Genomic DNA, 16,489 nt, shown 5'->3' with positions numbered 1-16,489 from the left:
AAACAACCTTGACAGATTGTCCATGGCTTCGGGTTAAACCAAAGCGAAAATGCTGAACACAGCATGATTTTGAATTAAACAATGGTTTCCTGCGAATCATGTGCAAAAGTGAATCTCACAGAAGATTTGCAAATCAAGACTACATCATGTGTTTGAAACGAAAGTCCAAGGCGGCTGAGGTGTGTGCAGGACCCCGTAATGGGACCTCCCCAGTTTCTGACCCGGTTTCCGTGCCCCCACGGCCGCCCCCCGGCCGTCGACCGGCAAAGAGCCGCTGTACTCTCATGCTGGACCCCGTTTTTAGCCTTTTTAAAGACAACTGTGAAGGCACTAGCCGCCGGCACGACCCGCAGACCCCGGCGAGCGCTGCCCGGCGGCACCTCACCGCCCGCCTCCCTGCCCCGACGGGGCGTGTGCGGCCCGGAGAGCCGGCAGCGACCGGGACACGGCTTGTGGAGAGACTTTCTGCAGTCAGAAACTCTCCGGAGCGCTTCAGGCGCCGGCAGCGGGGAAAGGCGAAGGGGCCGCGGCTGTCCCCGGCTCTGCGCCGCCGTCGGGGGCGGGGAGCGCCGGGGAGAACCGAAAGTGAAGGGAAGCGAGAGCCCGGCGGGGCATCCCCGGGGCTGCGGGAGGCGCAGCGCCGCTGCCCGGCGGGGACAGCCACGCGTGGGGGAGCGCGAATGCGCCACGCGAGTCCCCGCTCCCGGGCCGTGACTCCAGGGCGCTGCCGCCCAGCTGCCGATGCCCCGGGCAGGGCAGCTGCCGGCGATGCTGTGCTGCATGCCCGGCGTGGCTTTCGTCCCCGCTTTGCTCGTCAGCTGGTCCTCGGCCGCCTTCATCATCTCCTATGTGATCGCCGTGCTGGCAGGGCACATCGAGCCCCTCGTCCCCTACATCAGGTGAGGGGGGGGGCGCTGAGGGAGCGGCCGAGGTGCGGGACTTCTGTGTGTGTGAGCATGGGCGATGTCCTGAGGGGCTTCCCGGAGCGAGTGGGGGGTCTCCAGGGGAGGAGATGCAGTGCGGATCCTCCCCGTGGCAGGGGGACACGCTGGGCACTGTCGGCACCCATCACACCTCTAGCACCTCTGAGAGCCGCAGGACACTGAAGCCACAGATGCTGGAAACACGATGGAAAGGACATGAAAGTTTTCTGCTGCAGCCAAGGCAGGCCTGATCCTAGAAAAGCTTTAGAATGACACGGTGGAAGTGTAATTTTGTGTAACTTCAGAACTAGGCCAAAGTGCACCAGATGACAGGACTCGAAGCCCTGTGATGGCTTTTGCAGTACACATATCCCCACAAACATGCATTTTTTTGTATTTCACTATAGAACCAATGGGTTTAAAAGACTTCCCAAGAGATGCCTGGCATCTCTTTTCTATAGCCTTAGTCATTTAACTGCAATTCTGTGTAAATCATTCTTTACGTGTGGCTTATGTTAACATTTAAATCTAAACTATGAAAATGTTACTATTTATCTCTCAATAGATTAAAGGTTAGCCAGAAATCCAAGAATGTCTCTGATATACAGAAGATCTAAACAAGGTTTTAAAATATGTCTTTCAAGATACATCTAGACCTAATTCCTTGAAGGACTTTTTGGACATGCATAATTTCAGAAAACTGCTAACCTGATTGGCACAAACAAGAAAATTTGATTGAAAATTAGGGTTTGTCATCATAGGCAAGAGTAAATGACACCACAGCCCACAAGACAGCTGAGCTTCATTCAAACTGAACCAGAGAAAGTTGGGCTTCTTGCTTATATTAGCAAAACTTTTTAAGACTCTCTGCACAAATCTGGAAAGCTCTTGGAAAGCCTTATTCTTGTACTTGAACAAATACCCTACTGCTCATCCTTGATTACATACAAAACTTTACTGACACAAAAGTGCTTGTGATCAGTGCAATTTATCCATTATTAACTAACAAAAAACATTTGAGATAACTGTACATGGTTTGTGTTCAGAAATATTTTGAGATCCTGTAGTAAGAAGTTTGACAAATTACATTTCTTATGTTGAAGCCATGTCATAGAATAAAATATATGGGACAATAGGATGTGGGTTTTTTATGTATAGTTTTGTTTGCAGTTAAGTTCTTGACAGCCCAGGTATCTTAATTGTGTCATTCTTTTTGAAAGAAATAGGCCAAACCTTCAAGCCACAACTGTACAACTCTAATGAATGTATCACAGCTGCCATAGTTATATCAGCTTAATGGAATAGCTCCCAGAAAACATCATTCTTATCCTTTAGCTATGGAATCACAATAAATGTCCACATACTCTAAAATAACCCAAACAAAGATGTAAGAGGCTGCACCAGCGATTCCCACTCACATTTCAGGCCCTCTGCATTTACTAGTAAAGTATTTTAAAAGCCTTGTGTATATTGCATCCTTTTAACACCACATTTGGACTAAGGATATACATTGCCTTTTGGTGAAGAATGCAACAATTCTAAAGGCAACTGGTCTAAGCAAAGCATAAGAACTTCATAGAATATGGACTTGGGAATAATACAAGGTTTCTTTCTAAGTACTCAGGCCAATAGTCACACCATAGTTCATACTCTTAATTTGCAGGTCATTGCTTTAGCTTAAGAATCTGAATCATGTGATTTAGTAAAACTAAGAGTGATTAAAAAGAGGAAGAATGTTGCAACATTTCAGTTGTGCAATATCTTAAAATGAACTATAAAAATTAAATAGAGCTCATATGGGGAAATTCCAGTTACACAAAGGAGAAGAATATTGACAATTTTTAGTTCAACATTTCTGTAATTCTTACATACATTCCCCAAGGACTCTGTGTATGCCTTGAAGTAACATTAATTTTATTTGTCTACCATGTAGCAGCTGTCACAGTGAGAGGCCACACCCATATTTGTCATTGAGGCTGTGCTAAGGTCTCATCAAGTAAACCATACAAATACATTTCTGGGCAGAAAAAATGAATATAATTTTGTGTTTTCTAGCAGCTAAGTCCTAAAAGATGACAAGGTTGTGCCCAAATTAGTCCTGTTACTCCTACTACTCCTACTACTCCAAATCCAAACCAATTTGCATGTGCTGGGGTGGCTGTTTCCTGGTTTGAATTCTCAGTGAAAGAGTAAATGGAATTTTCCTGAAGGTATTTCCTACCAGTTCTCCTCAGGAGAAATCAGAATTCCTGTAGATAAAATAGAATCTTCCTATTTTTAAAATATGGGACTTCAGTTTGAAGAGAAATAGTTTACGATGGCTCTGAAGAAAATTCAACGATGAATCTTTTAGCCCTAAAATATTTATGCCTTGTCTCCTTCACCTTCCTGTCTTTCCACTCTTCAGAAAACTGTTTTCAAAATTCTACTGCATGAGATGGTGACACAAAAGCTGCCATTTTCATACAGGGTTCCTCATCTTTTCCATGGTGGTCAAGCTCACCTATACACCAGCCCAAATAAGTGAGCACATTTTTGTTTCAAATATGCCATTGGCTTTTTTCTTTTTCATAAAAAGGAAGGGACTGCCACCAATACTTTTTTTGCTAATCTTTTTTTCCAAGGCAGCAGACTTGAAGAAAAATTAATATGAACCCAAGTCTTCATTTAGCTTCAGGGATTTTTTAATGGAAAATACAACATTAAGAAGATTGTGTCCTTAAAAGTCCAGTGCAGTACTTTGTAAATAGATTGTAGATGTGATATAGTATTCCTGGTATGGATTTTCTTTAAAGAATCATCTAAGACTGTTGAGTTTAAGAATCCACAACAACAAAAATCACCTATAAACCTTTAGCTTGAGAAAATCTTTTGTTAAAAACTGGAGTTCAGTGCAATTTCAGGTTATTTGGATTGCTCTTATGATGTGTTCCAAGAACTTCAAATGGCTTTCTATGTGTGTGCCAATTCCATTCTCTTCTCACCTAAAACCCTTCAATAGCTTTGAAGTGATTACAGTCCTGTACTTACCACAGAGCAGTTTCTGATTTGAGAAAGTCCTTGAAGGTTGTCACAAGTGGCCCACTTTTTAAATGGACTCCTTTGTCATGTTAATGAAAACACTCCAGAAACAAAAGGAAAAGATGAAGTTCAAGATTTAAAAATGGGCTAAATGAAACATGAATTAACATTATTTTCAGGTGTGTCAAACAAACAAAAAAGACTTAATTTACTGTTTTCATCAATTTCACTATCGAAGTGAAACAAGATTAATACAGAGTACAAGTTGGAACAAGTCTTTTGAAAGCATTACAACAAGAAAATTCAGGTGAAAAGGTATTCCTAATGCCTGAGAAGTTGTAAAAACTTGTCTAAAAGCCCGGTCCAAACTTTTCTGGTCTGAGAATTTGGAACCAACCTAGTAAAAATAAATATATGAATTTTCTCTATTTTTTTTTTTTTTTTTTTGCATCAGCTTTTCATAGAAAAGGATCATTCCTTTAACCTAAGCTTCCTCCTGTTGTTGATAAACCATCTTAGCAACTTTTGTTACACAAATCCTTCTGTAACACAGAAAGGGTTGGAGAGCAAATATGAATTTCTAAAATAATCAAGTCATTTGAGATGGTCATACTCTTCTTTCCTGAACTTAACAAAATTGTCAAAATCCTTGAGAGTGATTGCTTAAGTAGAGAGTGCTTTCTCTTTTGGGTGTTGAGAACATTCATGCTGAGGTCATTTTGGCTGTACTCAGTGGTAGCTTCAGAATCTTAGCACTGAAACCTAATCCAGCCTCACTGCTGGGATAAGGAGTATTCATCTTCTTCAATTGCATTAAAAAAATCTCTAGCTAGTACCTACTTTTCCCATCATACACAGAATCACAGAATCACTGTGATTCATCAAATGATTAGGTTGGAAAAGACCTCTGAGGTTACTGAGTCCAACCTATGGCTGAACTTCATCGTCAACCAGACCATGGTACTAAGTCCAGGCTTTCCTTTACTATTTCCAAAGACAGTGATTCCATCATCTCCCTGGGCAGTCCATTCCAATGCCTAAACACCCTTTCTGTGAAGAAATTTTTCCTAACATCCAATTTAAATCTCCCCTGGCACAACTTGAGGCCATTTCCTCTTGTTCTATTGCTTGTTACCTAAGAGGGTGACCCCCACCTGGCTACAGCCTCCTTTGAGGTGGTTGTAGAGAGCAATAAGGTCATCCCTGACCCTCCTCTTCTCCAGGCTAAACATTCCCAGGTCCCCCAGCAGCTCCTCATCAGACTGGTGCTCCTGACCCTTCCCCAGCTCCCTTGCCCTTCTCTGGACACACTCCAGCCCCTCAATGTCTTGTAGTGAGCGGCCCAAAGTGACAACAGCACTCAAGGTGTGACCTCACCAGAGCCAAGAACAGAGGAACCATCACTGCCCTGGTCCTGCTGGCCACACTATTGCTGATCCAGGCCAGGATGCCACTGGCTGCCTTGGCCACCTGGGCACACCCTGGCTCATGTTCAGCTGCTGTCAGCCAGCACCCCCAGGTTCTCTTCTGCTGGGCATCTTTCCAGCCACTGTTCCCCAGCCTGTAGCACTGCCTGGGGTTGTTGTGGCCAAAGAGTAGGACCCAGCACTTGGTCTTGCTGAACCTCCTACCACTGGTCTTGGCCCATCAATCCATTCTGTCCAGATCCCTCTGCAGAGCTTTCCTACCCTCCAGCAGATTGACACTCCCACTCTAGGAGAAAGGTTTGTTCTCAGAATCTTTGCTCGGTTTCCACTAAACTTTGGCATTAGCTAAAACCCTTACATGTTTACATTTCTGACAGTAGAGTTCTTTGGGTGCCTCTGTTCAAATGCACTGTCCTGCCTCTTGGTGCTGCCCAGTAACAGGAAACTTAGCTCACACCCAAATTATGTAAAGATTCAAGAGCTAGATGTTTTCCATTGGCTTGACCAACAGAGCCTGATCAAATAAATATCAACTGGCTGTACATTAAAAGAAAAAATAGACATCAGAGAAGAAAAAGTAGTGCAAAGAGGTGACAATATCATAGTACTGTTCTTTCAACAGAGCACTCACCTTCTGTAGAAGAGCTCTGCTTGAGAGAGCTTGAGCCCCCGTACTGCCAAGAATATGTTCATTCAGTGAGGAAGGGGCATTTTTGGGGTGGGTGTTTGCCCATATGTAGGGAAAACAGGGAAAAGGATTCTATGGTGAAAGTGTTCCATTTTCCACACAACAAACATTTTGTATATATAACATTTTTCATATATATATATATATGCATGCATATACATATGTATATAAATTCTGTAGATATTCTCACACTCATGTTCCCCCTCTCTGTCCCAGTGAACTTCTAATTATCCCCTATAAGGGTGAAGTGTTCCATCAGAAGGGACTTGCAACACCTTGGAGATAGAGTACTCTTAAGCTGTACCTACATTAGTAAATTAAACAGTTGTTAGGAACACTCCGGGGCATTGGAACACAACTTCTCTCATAGGGTAAAGTCCTTTCAAGGAAGTTAAACCCAATTCTCTCACATCTTAAGATAGTGACTGCCATTAGATAGATTTTGCTCTATCACAGTGTTAATTCAGTAGAAAAAAAGAAACATAATTTCTAAAATGTCATTTATGTAATCATGTCATTCCTGAGCAAAGTACAGGTCTGTCACATCTTTGCATATTGCATACAGAAAAAAGAAGAAATACAGTTCAAAGAGTATGCTTTCAAAATATGCTTTCTTTTTGAAAAGAAAGATTCTCTACTACAAATGGAGGCTAAGTGTGCAGCAGCAGATGAATTGCTTTGCACACACAGCAGCAGTTCACACAAGTTATATTTCTCTTGGGATTTCAATTGTAAGTCTCATTTATGTTTCACAGGTCTCAATTAACTTTTAATTTCTCTCTCTTCCTGCTTTAGCGACACTGGAACTAAACCTCCAGAGAGTGGTGTCTTCGGTTTTATGATTAATATTTCAGCCCTTTTAGGTATGTATAAGCTCTTTGGGTTGACCAGAATGAAGAAATGAGAATTACTGAAAGCTGCCTGCTTAAATTGCAGAAATGTATTCAGTATTCTGCAGAAAAACTACTCCACAGCCAAATGGCAGTATCAGGTAGATGTAAGTGATACCTGGAGAGTCAGGTCCTCAGGAGCAGTTAGTGCAGGCTTAGAGGCACTTGTGTCTCTTCAGAGCACCTCATCAGTGCAAAGTAGTCAACATGCTGGAAATAAAAGTGGAACAAAGATAGCATAATCACTCTGCAAAAGCTCTGATGTAGGGGAACTTTAGGTTCTAAAATGCTGCAGCAAAGGGAAGAATAGTGTTGAAGGAACACCTGGTTTTCTCTGCAACCTGCCTACCTCTCTACAAAATGGCTGATGTGAGTCAGGAAGTTTGGCATTTTCTATAAACTTCTAGAGGATGGAGGGTCAAGAGCTGTGTACCTCTGTATACATGCAGTATTATGGCATTAAGGCAAAGTCAAAATCATGTATTTTACCTTTTCTAAGGGCCTCGTTCAGTCACACTATCTTGGTGTGTTTCATGTAACCTCATAGTGCCTGGGCAAAGTTACCCGATTAATTTTTCCAACTGTGGATAGATTGAAACCATGTTCTGTTTTGTGGAACTGTGGAATCCAGTCTACAGCTTATTATAAACTGAAGAACCATGATTTCCTAATTCAGTACAGATGTTTGTCAGGAGTGAACTGCATATTAAGGTCATGCATGCGGTGACTCTGCAAAAACGAATTAATTCTTCAGACCATCCATTATAAGGAGATGTAGTTCTGGTACAAGACTGCATCTCAGAGCAGAATAAAACCTCCCACTTGTAGCTTATGGTTCTTATCTCCCTGTAACATCTGTTCCTAATGTGGAGTGGCAATGCCTCTGTGCCCAAAACACACAGGAGAATGGGATTTAAATTAGTGTTTTCCTTGAACTGATGTGCAGTTAGTTCTAGATAGCAATAATGTGCAATTTTAAGAGGAAGATAATGTTTAAGTTCTACCTGAAAGTTCAGCTGAAAATCACTACCTTTCTTCTTCATTCCAGTAGAGGTAAAGGTAATATTATTTACTGTATTATGCTTATAATTTTATTCTGCATGTCATGTGTTACAGGAAAAGGTGTTAAAATGTAAGCAATATATGACATTGAACATAACACTTTTTTTGTTTTTTCAGCTGCAATTACAATGTACATCAGATATTTATTAACAGAGAAGCAAAATGAGACATCACACTTCGTTACGTCTTCATGCAATATGTTTATATTATGTATTGGATTGATGGGCTGCACTGGAATGGGCATAGTTGCAACTTTTCAGGTATGATCATAAATTTCATAACAAAAATGAAAATAAGATTGTTTTACCATTAAAATTTTCAACTAGATAACAGTGGTTAACATTATCCCCATGTGGATACTTGGAAAATGGAGTAAGAATTTCTTGTGCTTGCCTTTTTTCATTAGCTTTACAGTGACAGATTTGTTTCCCTATACATGAGAATTTTTGCTTAGGCAGTTATGCCATTAAGGGGTTTTCTGTATGCTTGTCTTATAACAGGTCTGTACTATATGGATTTTTTTGCTGGAAAATTTTTACTATGAAGATTTGACCGTAAAAAACTTTGCTATTCCAAGTTTAGTTTGCTTATAATCAAGCAGGGCAGAATAAATCAGACTACCAAAAGCATCTGCATTTTTGACTGAATGATGGCACACTCACTAGCAGCATTTTCTACAGAATAAAGTAATCTTATCTGATGGGTTAGAACACTGAGCACAGTATCAGCCTGTTCTTTTGAGTCTGTAGGAGATGGCATAACAGCATATTAAATCTTTTGATAGAGACATGTAGAACTACTGCTTACTTTGCCAGGAAGGATTAGGCATCTCATTACAAATCGAAGTCCACCCCTCAGTGTCTGAAAGAAAATTCAGTAGACAGAAAAATACTGAAACAGATTATTCACTTTACCTTTTCTAGTGAGGAAGTATATAATAGGGTAGATTCTGACACAAGTATTAGGACAATTGTACTGAAAGCTTCAGCCTAGAATCAAGTTAAATTTAATAGGCAGGCAGCTTGAGATATTGCTTTAAAATCTGTGGAAACAGCTACATTATTTATTTTAAAGGATGGTCTAACTTGGAACATTTTGTTAAATATTATTGTGCTCATATAGTGACATGATAACATACAGAGAAAATGAAAATAAAGATTGTCAGGGCTTCAGCAGCCAGTACAGTTTTACATGTAATGGATATGGTATTTTCAGATTAAAAAACCCTCTGCCTTAGGATGATAACTTGCCCTTTTTAGCTTTGCATCCAGGCAGTGTGTGTGGATTGCAAACACCATAGGTACTGCAGTCTATTCTAATCACACTATTTTACTTTTAAATGTCTGTGTTCTTATTGGTAAGATTTATATGTGGCACAAAAAAGAGCTGGATGATGCCTGACTGAAAGAGAAAACAAACTTGGCTTCAACAAGGAAAAGACAAATCAAGAATGCAAAATAATTTGTGAGAGTCAGGGGAGCAGAAACTTTGATCCTGAAGTTTCCAAAGGAGTTCCTTGACAGTTATAATACTGGTTCTTATCTAATCTCTGTTGTGTCTCATTGCCATTTATTGTCCATAAACTCCTTCCTCACCTAAATTCTATTTCCTCTGCTTAGACCCTGCTTTCCATGTTAAATGCAGTTTGTAGAAAGGGTTCTGAGCACGATAAAGATCTTATCTAGCTAAGTATCTGATCCAGCAGATTTTCAAGCATGCTTAATTGCCCAGGAAGCTGGAAATGGTGTCTTGCAAGCCTTCACTCTTTTCACTGTATATGTACAACTAGTGAACAGTTGTACAGTAGTGATACATTCCTATCCCCATTTGCCAATAGAATAACCGAGACATGAAGAGGATGTGAGATTTGCTCAGGGTCAGGCGACTGTTTCAGGTCAGGAGATCAAAGCAAAGCTGGATTTAGAAATTCTTTCCTTAGTGTTCAGTCTAGTTCCTCTAATCAGTATGTCATGCAGAAGATTTGCATTTGTGTGCACTTACCTGCTAGTTTCTTCAGATAGCAGCAGCTAATCATTGTGCTGATTCTCTTTCCAGGAGCTGGCTGTTCCCAGTGTCCATGACATAGGAGCTTTGGTGGCATTTGGCTCGGGTGTTGTATACATTACACTTCAGTCCATAATCTCTTACAAGTCCTGCCCACGATGGAACACTTACTTTGTGTGTCACATAAGGATGGCCATATCTGTAATATCATGCATTGCTTTCATTCCCAGTATCCTTTATGGTGTTGTCCCATGGTTTTCCCTTTCTGTGTTCATGGTTTTCCTTTTAAGTTAAATCACTGATGATAAAGAATAAAAATGAGGTCACACTCCTTACTTAGGGCTCTCTAATATATATAATATAGCACATTGAGACACAATTAATAGCATAAAGATGAGTTTTGGGGGCTTCTGAAAAGCTTTATCTCTTAATTCAGTGGTATATTTAAAAACAATGCCCCAGTGTTCTTCACAGAATCATATACTAGCAAAGCTAGAGCAACTTTCCCACCTCCTTCACTTGAAGGGGAGCAGGGAGGAAGGCCTGAAAAAGGGAGCCACTGCTTCTACAGTGAACCAAACATACAGAAGTTAAAAATACAGTTGGCAAACAAGCCTAAGAAGATGAGTTTTATCATGCTGCTTGGTGCTTGGCCTCAACAGTCGCCTCCCTTAAAGTCACACTGCACAACTTCCTGGCTTTTCCCTTGGCATGCTAGAATTAGAGTCTTCTCACTGATTTTATTGGCCTTGGGTGATCTGCCAGTGTTGAAAACTGATAGTGGCAGCTCAACACATGAGTCAGCCAGCTCCAGCCTGCTTTTGGTTTCAGTAGCTGTGAAAGGGCTTTGAAAGAGGCCCTCAGTCTTGAGAGGAAGTTGTACAAACAGACCAAGGCACCTATTGTGCACCACTGGGAACCAACACAGTTCCACTTCCAGCAGTGCAGGACTATGCTCCCACAGTTCTTGATCACAAATCTCACCTAAGTTTTGGAGTGTCTCCCTTACTGTCTATACTCTGAAAGAACCCACAGAAACCTTCATTTGTGCAGAAATGTGTTTTGATTGCTGCTACCACCTACCTTGTAATAATGTGTTTCATTTACTTGTTTTCTAAATACCTTGATTTGACATTCTGGTTGTTTAGGATCTCCTTTGCTACAGAAGGGGAAGAAGGGGTTTTTTTTTGTAAGCAGACGTTTTCACTTTTACTCACTAATATTCTATAGTTTCCTTTACACTGTTTTTCCCAGTGATTGTGTTCGCTTCAAAAATTTCCATGACAAAAATTGATTGGACCCCAGGTGAAAAGGTAAAATCTTATTAGGCAGCCAAGTTACCTTGTATCGTATTATTTGGGGAATGCTGTTATATTGATCTTAAAGCATTGCAAACATGTCAGAGACTTCAAACAGTACATTATCATGAACAGATTTGTGCAATGCTGGTTTCCAGTTACATCTTCACTAGAAAGATGTCTGTGGTGTGGGTAAGAAAATTCGTCACGGATGATCAGTCTTCAAAGAGTTAGACTTTCGCTTTAACGAAGAATTGCAACTTTCCCATAGAAAAAGACTACAGAAAAAAATATTCTGGAAATTAGTTGTTCTACTTCCTTTTATAATCAATTTTCTTGCAAATGAACTTCTCACATGAAACAAAAGTGGACCAATTTGATTCTGTAGTTTTTGAGGTTTTTTACAACATTAGTTTTCTCAGCTTTTTCACCCTTCTTTATTAAAGTCTTTGCTACTGTCATAAATATTTGCATCTGAACTAAGGCATACTAAAGTGGTATCTGAGTTGATTTCAGTGTTTTCAGAATGACAACTATGAAAACTAATTTTTCTTTTTGGACAAACTTTGAACTTTCTTTTTGGACAAACTTACCTCTTGAAAAGAGGTATGCAAAAACCAGGTTAAATAATGCAGACAGTGCATCCTGCTTGAAGAGCTTAATAAAAGCACACTTAGAAAATGTACTTCAACAAAGCAGTGGCAAGGCAACTGTAGATAAATCTTTGCAAATTAGACAGTCTTAGTAATATCTTCAGGGATTTTGTGGGGTTTTTTGAGATGCAAGGATGAAAAAATGTTTTTTTACTGAAACAGATGGCCTATTTGTTGATGGCATGCTAAGAAACATTTTGCATTCTGTTTGTGTCTTGTGACATAGGTTTTCTATGACAGTCTTAACAACAAAACTCTTGTTAGGACTTTTTGGTCATAAAGGGTCATAAAGGGTAGCCCTCTATTTCAAAACAGGATGAGAATTCTCTCAGTATTACTGCGCTCAGTGGCTCTGAATGAAAGCTTGGAACATGGGCACTTTGGTAATGTTAACATAAGAACTCAATGTTTTCACATTCATATTATGTTCAAGCTTTGTTTTGATACTGTGCTAATTGTAGTTTTCTTGTACTGCCTCTAATGTTACTGCACAAGACTTCATGCAACACATGCAACCTTGATAAATATACTCACCACTCTGTAAAAAGAAAATGTGAATTGACTTTTACACAACGGGGTATTGGGATGATGAGTCATAAATCTTACAGTACTTGTTGAATTTACAGAAGGAAATGTCTATATCATTCCACACTTATTTTGTTTAGCTGTTTTATCTGAAAATTTGTTTTATGTCTCACTCCATCAGGATTATACTTACCACTTTATGAGTGCAATCTGTGAATGGACGGTGGCCTTTGGTTTCATCTTCTTCTTTTTAACATTCATTAGAGATTTTCAGGTTAGTATCTACATATTTTAGCAGTGACTAAGTGCTATGAATTGTATAAAAACAAATGCAATAGAAAATTACCATTCTTTACCTCAGATAGACACATCAAAGTTATACAGAAACACATTTTACCAATCGCAGAACTGATTTCTGTTTACATAATGAATATTCTCCCCCTTGATTTCAAAATCTAGAATTCAGTTTGATAGTTCAATGTGTCTTTTCTTGGAAATTAAAAGCAGTCAATTAATATGTACTTATTTACCAATCTTTTTATAGAAAGAGGCCCCCTAAAAGTGACATAATAACAAAAAAATCATGCAACTAAAACTGCATTTCTTTCTACCTGAGGGATTTTATATAATAATCCAAAGCATTTCAACCATTGATGTTTCCTTTCTTTTTAAAAACTACACATTTTGCTATATGTTTCCTCACAGTGTAAAGAATATGAAATACCCTTTGGAAAAGTATTGACAAAAGCTTCTGGTTTGGGTAGCTGGATTCAGAGTTAACATATATTTTTCTAACCAATAGCAAACATTTCTATGTCTGTTTAGTTTTGACTTAGTACTGAATAGACCATGGCTGTAGGACTTTTCCTTAATTAAAAAAAAATTAAATTAAAAAAGAATAAAATTTAAAAAGCTAGGTTCAGAAGTAAAAAATCTCTTTTTGGAAAACAAGGTAGTTGTGCAAAATTATGATCAACACACGATCTTAAAGGTATATAATTGCCTTCTAAAACTGACAGAATTATTGAAATACCTTTCAGAAACATATGCATCAATTAATGCATAATTTTTGGAGGGAGGTATTTATTGCTAATCCATCACTCTCTGATGTCTGTGCATATGATTGCAACTTTTATCAAAGCTCAGACTCTTTCCTTGGAGTTAGAGATTTGCCGGACAATGCAGCAGCTCTCAGAATATTTATCAACAATCCTTAGTTGATAATTCTCCTTCATTGAAAGGAGAATTCATTCAAACATTGAAAGTTTAACTAAATATAAATATTGTGAATGTAACAAATAAGAGAAAGTGATGGAATTAAACAAAATGGAAATGCAGACAGTTTAAATTACAGGCTATAAAATAGCACGAGATCCAATGTTAGTGTCTCACAATGACAGAAAGATTTTTTTAGATTCTCCCCTCTTTTTGTCCCAACCAGGGCTCAGAGAAAACCAAACTATTAATTCAGTAAAAACCCCCTGCCATACTCCAAGAAAAATAAGAATTTTTTTTTAAATTTTCTACAGTATTTATTTCATTTTAACACATTTTTATTTTGGTTTGTCTCATCTCCTTGTACTTTATATCACAGAACTGCAAAATTAGCTTACCTTAAGCTGGTCTTGCTTTATTTTTCTTTTAGGGATTTTCTTTAAGGATATCAACAGAAATACATGAAGACTGCTGATAGTGAAAAAACAATACTTTATATCTATGAATATTCTAGGTTTCTTTTGACTTTTGACTTTGACAGAAAATGTGGCAGAGGGACAGGGATTGGTAAGGTTGTATGGAGAACCCATGCCATTAACTCTGCAACAGCAACCACTAAAAGATTTTAAAATCTCACAGCAAAGTTCCTGCTGCCTTTTTGCAACATTTTGTAATTTTAAAAGGTTTGGTACATTAAAAATACTGTAACAAAAGCAATATCTAAAAGCACTGGAAAATCATTCAAGGACTTGATCTCCTCAGCTCTTCCATTTTGGACATATCTGTACTTTTTAATTTGCTGTAGTGTGATTAGTAGCATTAGTTTTAAACTTGAGAATGTACATTTTGCAAAGAGGGAAGTGTAAAGGCAACGGAAATCACTAGGACTGAATTCCTACTCTGTTAAATTGCAAGGGCTGTAGAGGATGGTGCAAGCAAGAATCTTTGTTTCAAGACTAGAAATTTGAACTTAGTAGGTGGTAACACTATGCATATTTCTGATACTGGGCACTGTAATGCAAATGCAAATCCTGAGAGAAATTTAAACTATATTGCTTGGAAAATGTTATCTAATCATTACTGCAATACATGTTGTAAAAATCCACCCCTTTTTTCCTTTTATACACTGATGGTCGTAAGAAACATAAAACAGAAGGGAGAATAGAAAGTAAATTAAATTCAAGTGTTATGTATTAAAGAGAAATCTTATTGCAATTTGGTTAATATATAGCAGTCTGTATTAATATTTTCCAGTCTGTATTTTAATCTAGAATGGAGTGAAGAAGGTCTCAAAAAAAGTCTTTGGGAATGAATGGAAAATAAGAAGAGGCACCAGCAGTTTTCAGTTGTTTATATATATATATTTTTTTATATATATAAAACTGAATTAAAAAACAAACCTGGAGAGCATCTGTAGTGAAGATATTTGCTGCTATAGAGTTACTTCTGTGATGAATGACTTGGAAAGGAACTAATTGAGAAGTCAGATGTTACAAGTATCTGCAGGCAAAAGGTTTTTTCATGAACTGATTCACCACTTCCATTCAGTGCATTAACCTCTTGGTTGTCAATTAAGTACTCTGAAAATTACATTTTCCACACTCTATCACAGTTTATGCAGAAATATTGATGATTTTCAGTTGCTAATATCCAAAAGATAAAACTAATGTGTGTTTTGGGGAGTGATGTCATCTGTCGATATTTCTTTTAATGTGTATTTTAAACTGTAATAAATTTAGCTGTTTCACAACTTAAAGAGTTGATGTTTTCTTTATAAGTTCTTCCAGATAAAAACAGAAGAAGTGTTTTTCACTGGCAGATTTGCTTTCCATAGTACCCAGGTTATCTTGCAGAGGTTCACAGCTACAACCAAGTTAAAAATCAAATCTAGGACTGACTACATGAAGGACCTATGTCTTGCTGATTTGGTGTCCTGTAAGGGACACACATTGATTCAAGTGAAGATCATAAAGAAAATGTATACCAACCACAAAAAGTGACATCTTATTATTTTCAAGGCCCTGTTAAGAAAATACCATATTTCTTAGTGCATTGTGTACTATTCTTTTACTGCTTTTCATTCTTAGCTTTCATAAACTAAAGTATAAGAAGCTTGAAGTTGTTATTTCAAATGATAGCCAACCTTTACAGTGCTTACAGTATCCGAAAATTTTAGAGAAAGTGGCTGAATCAAGATCACCTTGTTCCCTGAAGTCAACATGTAAATTCAAGCACTGAATGAAATCCTTCCCATTTTTCTGAGCTTTATTGTGATGTTTATGAGTTATATTTATGACCAAAAGAATGCACCAAGAGTGCACCTTTTATTAAATCTGTTAGGTCTAAGACCTCAACATGCATTGACATGCAGATAGAGGCAATGGATTATTACCTTTTTATTTGTGCAGTGAGCAACTATTGAAAACACTTTGGTTATTCTCTGGCTCCAGGTAGATTTTCAGTCAACAACTATTTTGTTCAGTTAAAATGTGAGTTGACAAGTTGCAAGCAATTCCCAAAATAATATTCCAGCAAGTTATAATTTATCTGTGGCTGACTCTTCTTAAGTACTGCACTTTAATTTTTCACAAGCAAGTGATCTCTAGAGGTTAGCACAAATAATGTCACAGCACATTTCTGTTGCTTTGCTACAGGTCCTTTTTTCTATATTTTCATATTTCTTAGCAACAAGAAATAGGTATTTTTTTTTCTTGGAAGCAGTGCTAGAAATATTTTTATCATCTATTCTGCATGATGCTCTCTATTTGTCAGCCCATCAGGAG

The 16,489-nt window shown here is 38.4% G+C and overlaps 1 protein-coding gene across 3 annotated transcripts; it reads left to right on the top strand.

The window, feature by feature from the left end:
* Nucleotides 1–26: 26 nt before the first annotated feature.
* DRAM1 (DNA damage regulated autophagy modulator 1) lies at nt 27–15,462 on the top strand. Of its 3 annotated transcripts, none has more exons than XM_069003022.1 (7): nt 644–899; nt 6,855–6,922; nt 8,129–8,271; nt 10,067–10,244; nt 11,270–11,328; nt 12,673–12,765; nt 14,961–15,462. In XM_069003022.1, exons 1-7 carry the CDS (start codon nt 742–744, stop codon nt 14,970–14,972), a joined length of 711 nt encoding a protein of 236 aa, XP_068859123.1. In that variant the 5' UTR covers nt 644–741; the 3' UTR covers nt 14,973–15,462. The 3 variants fall into 3 exon arrangements, 2 of the variants coding, with proteins under 2 accessions (XP_068859123.1, XP_068859122.1); XM_069003021.1 differs by having other exon boundaries at nt 14,137–15,462; XR_011147959.1 differs by lacking the exons at nt 10,067–10,244; nt 11,270–11,328; nt 12,673–12,765; nt 14,961–15,462 and having other exon boundaries at nt 27–899; nt 8,129–8,216.
* Nucleotides 15,463–16,489: the final 1,027 nt, after the last annotated feature.

This window comes from Aphelocoma coerulescens, chromosome 1A (assembly GCF_041296385.1).
Source record: "Aphelocoma coerulescens isolate FSJ_1873_10779 chromosome 1A, UR_Acoe_1.0, whole genome shotgun sequence".
Taxonomy (NCBI): Eukaryota; Metazoa; Chordata; class Aves; order Passeriformes; family Corvidae; genus Aphelocoma; species Aphelocoma coerulescens.
The sequence above is the reverse complement of the archived record's forward strand: the minus strand, read 5'-3'. Positions and strand labels throughout refer to the sequence as shown.

Coding starts and splice junctions, on each gene's coding strand:
- DRAM1 (XM_069003021.1), top strand. CDS start 742: ATGCCCCGGGCAGGGCAGCTGCCGGCGATGCTGTGCTGCATGCCCGGC. Junction 900..6,854: donor CCCCTCGTCCCCTACATCAG/GTGAGGGGGGGG, acceptor TTCCTGCTTTAG/CGACACTGGAACTAAACCTC. Junction 11,329..12,672: donor ATTGGACCCCAGGTGAAAAG/GTAAAATCTTAT, acceptor TCACTCCATCAG/GATTATACTTACCACTTTAT.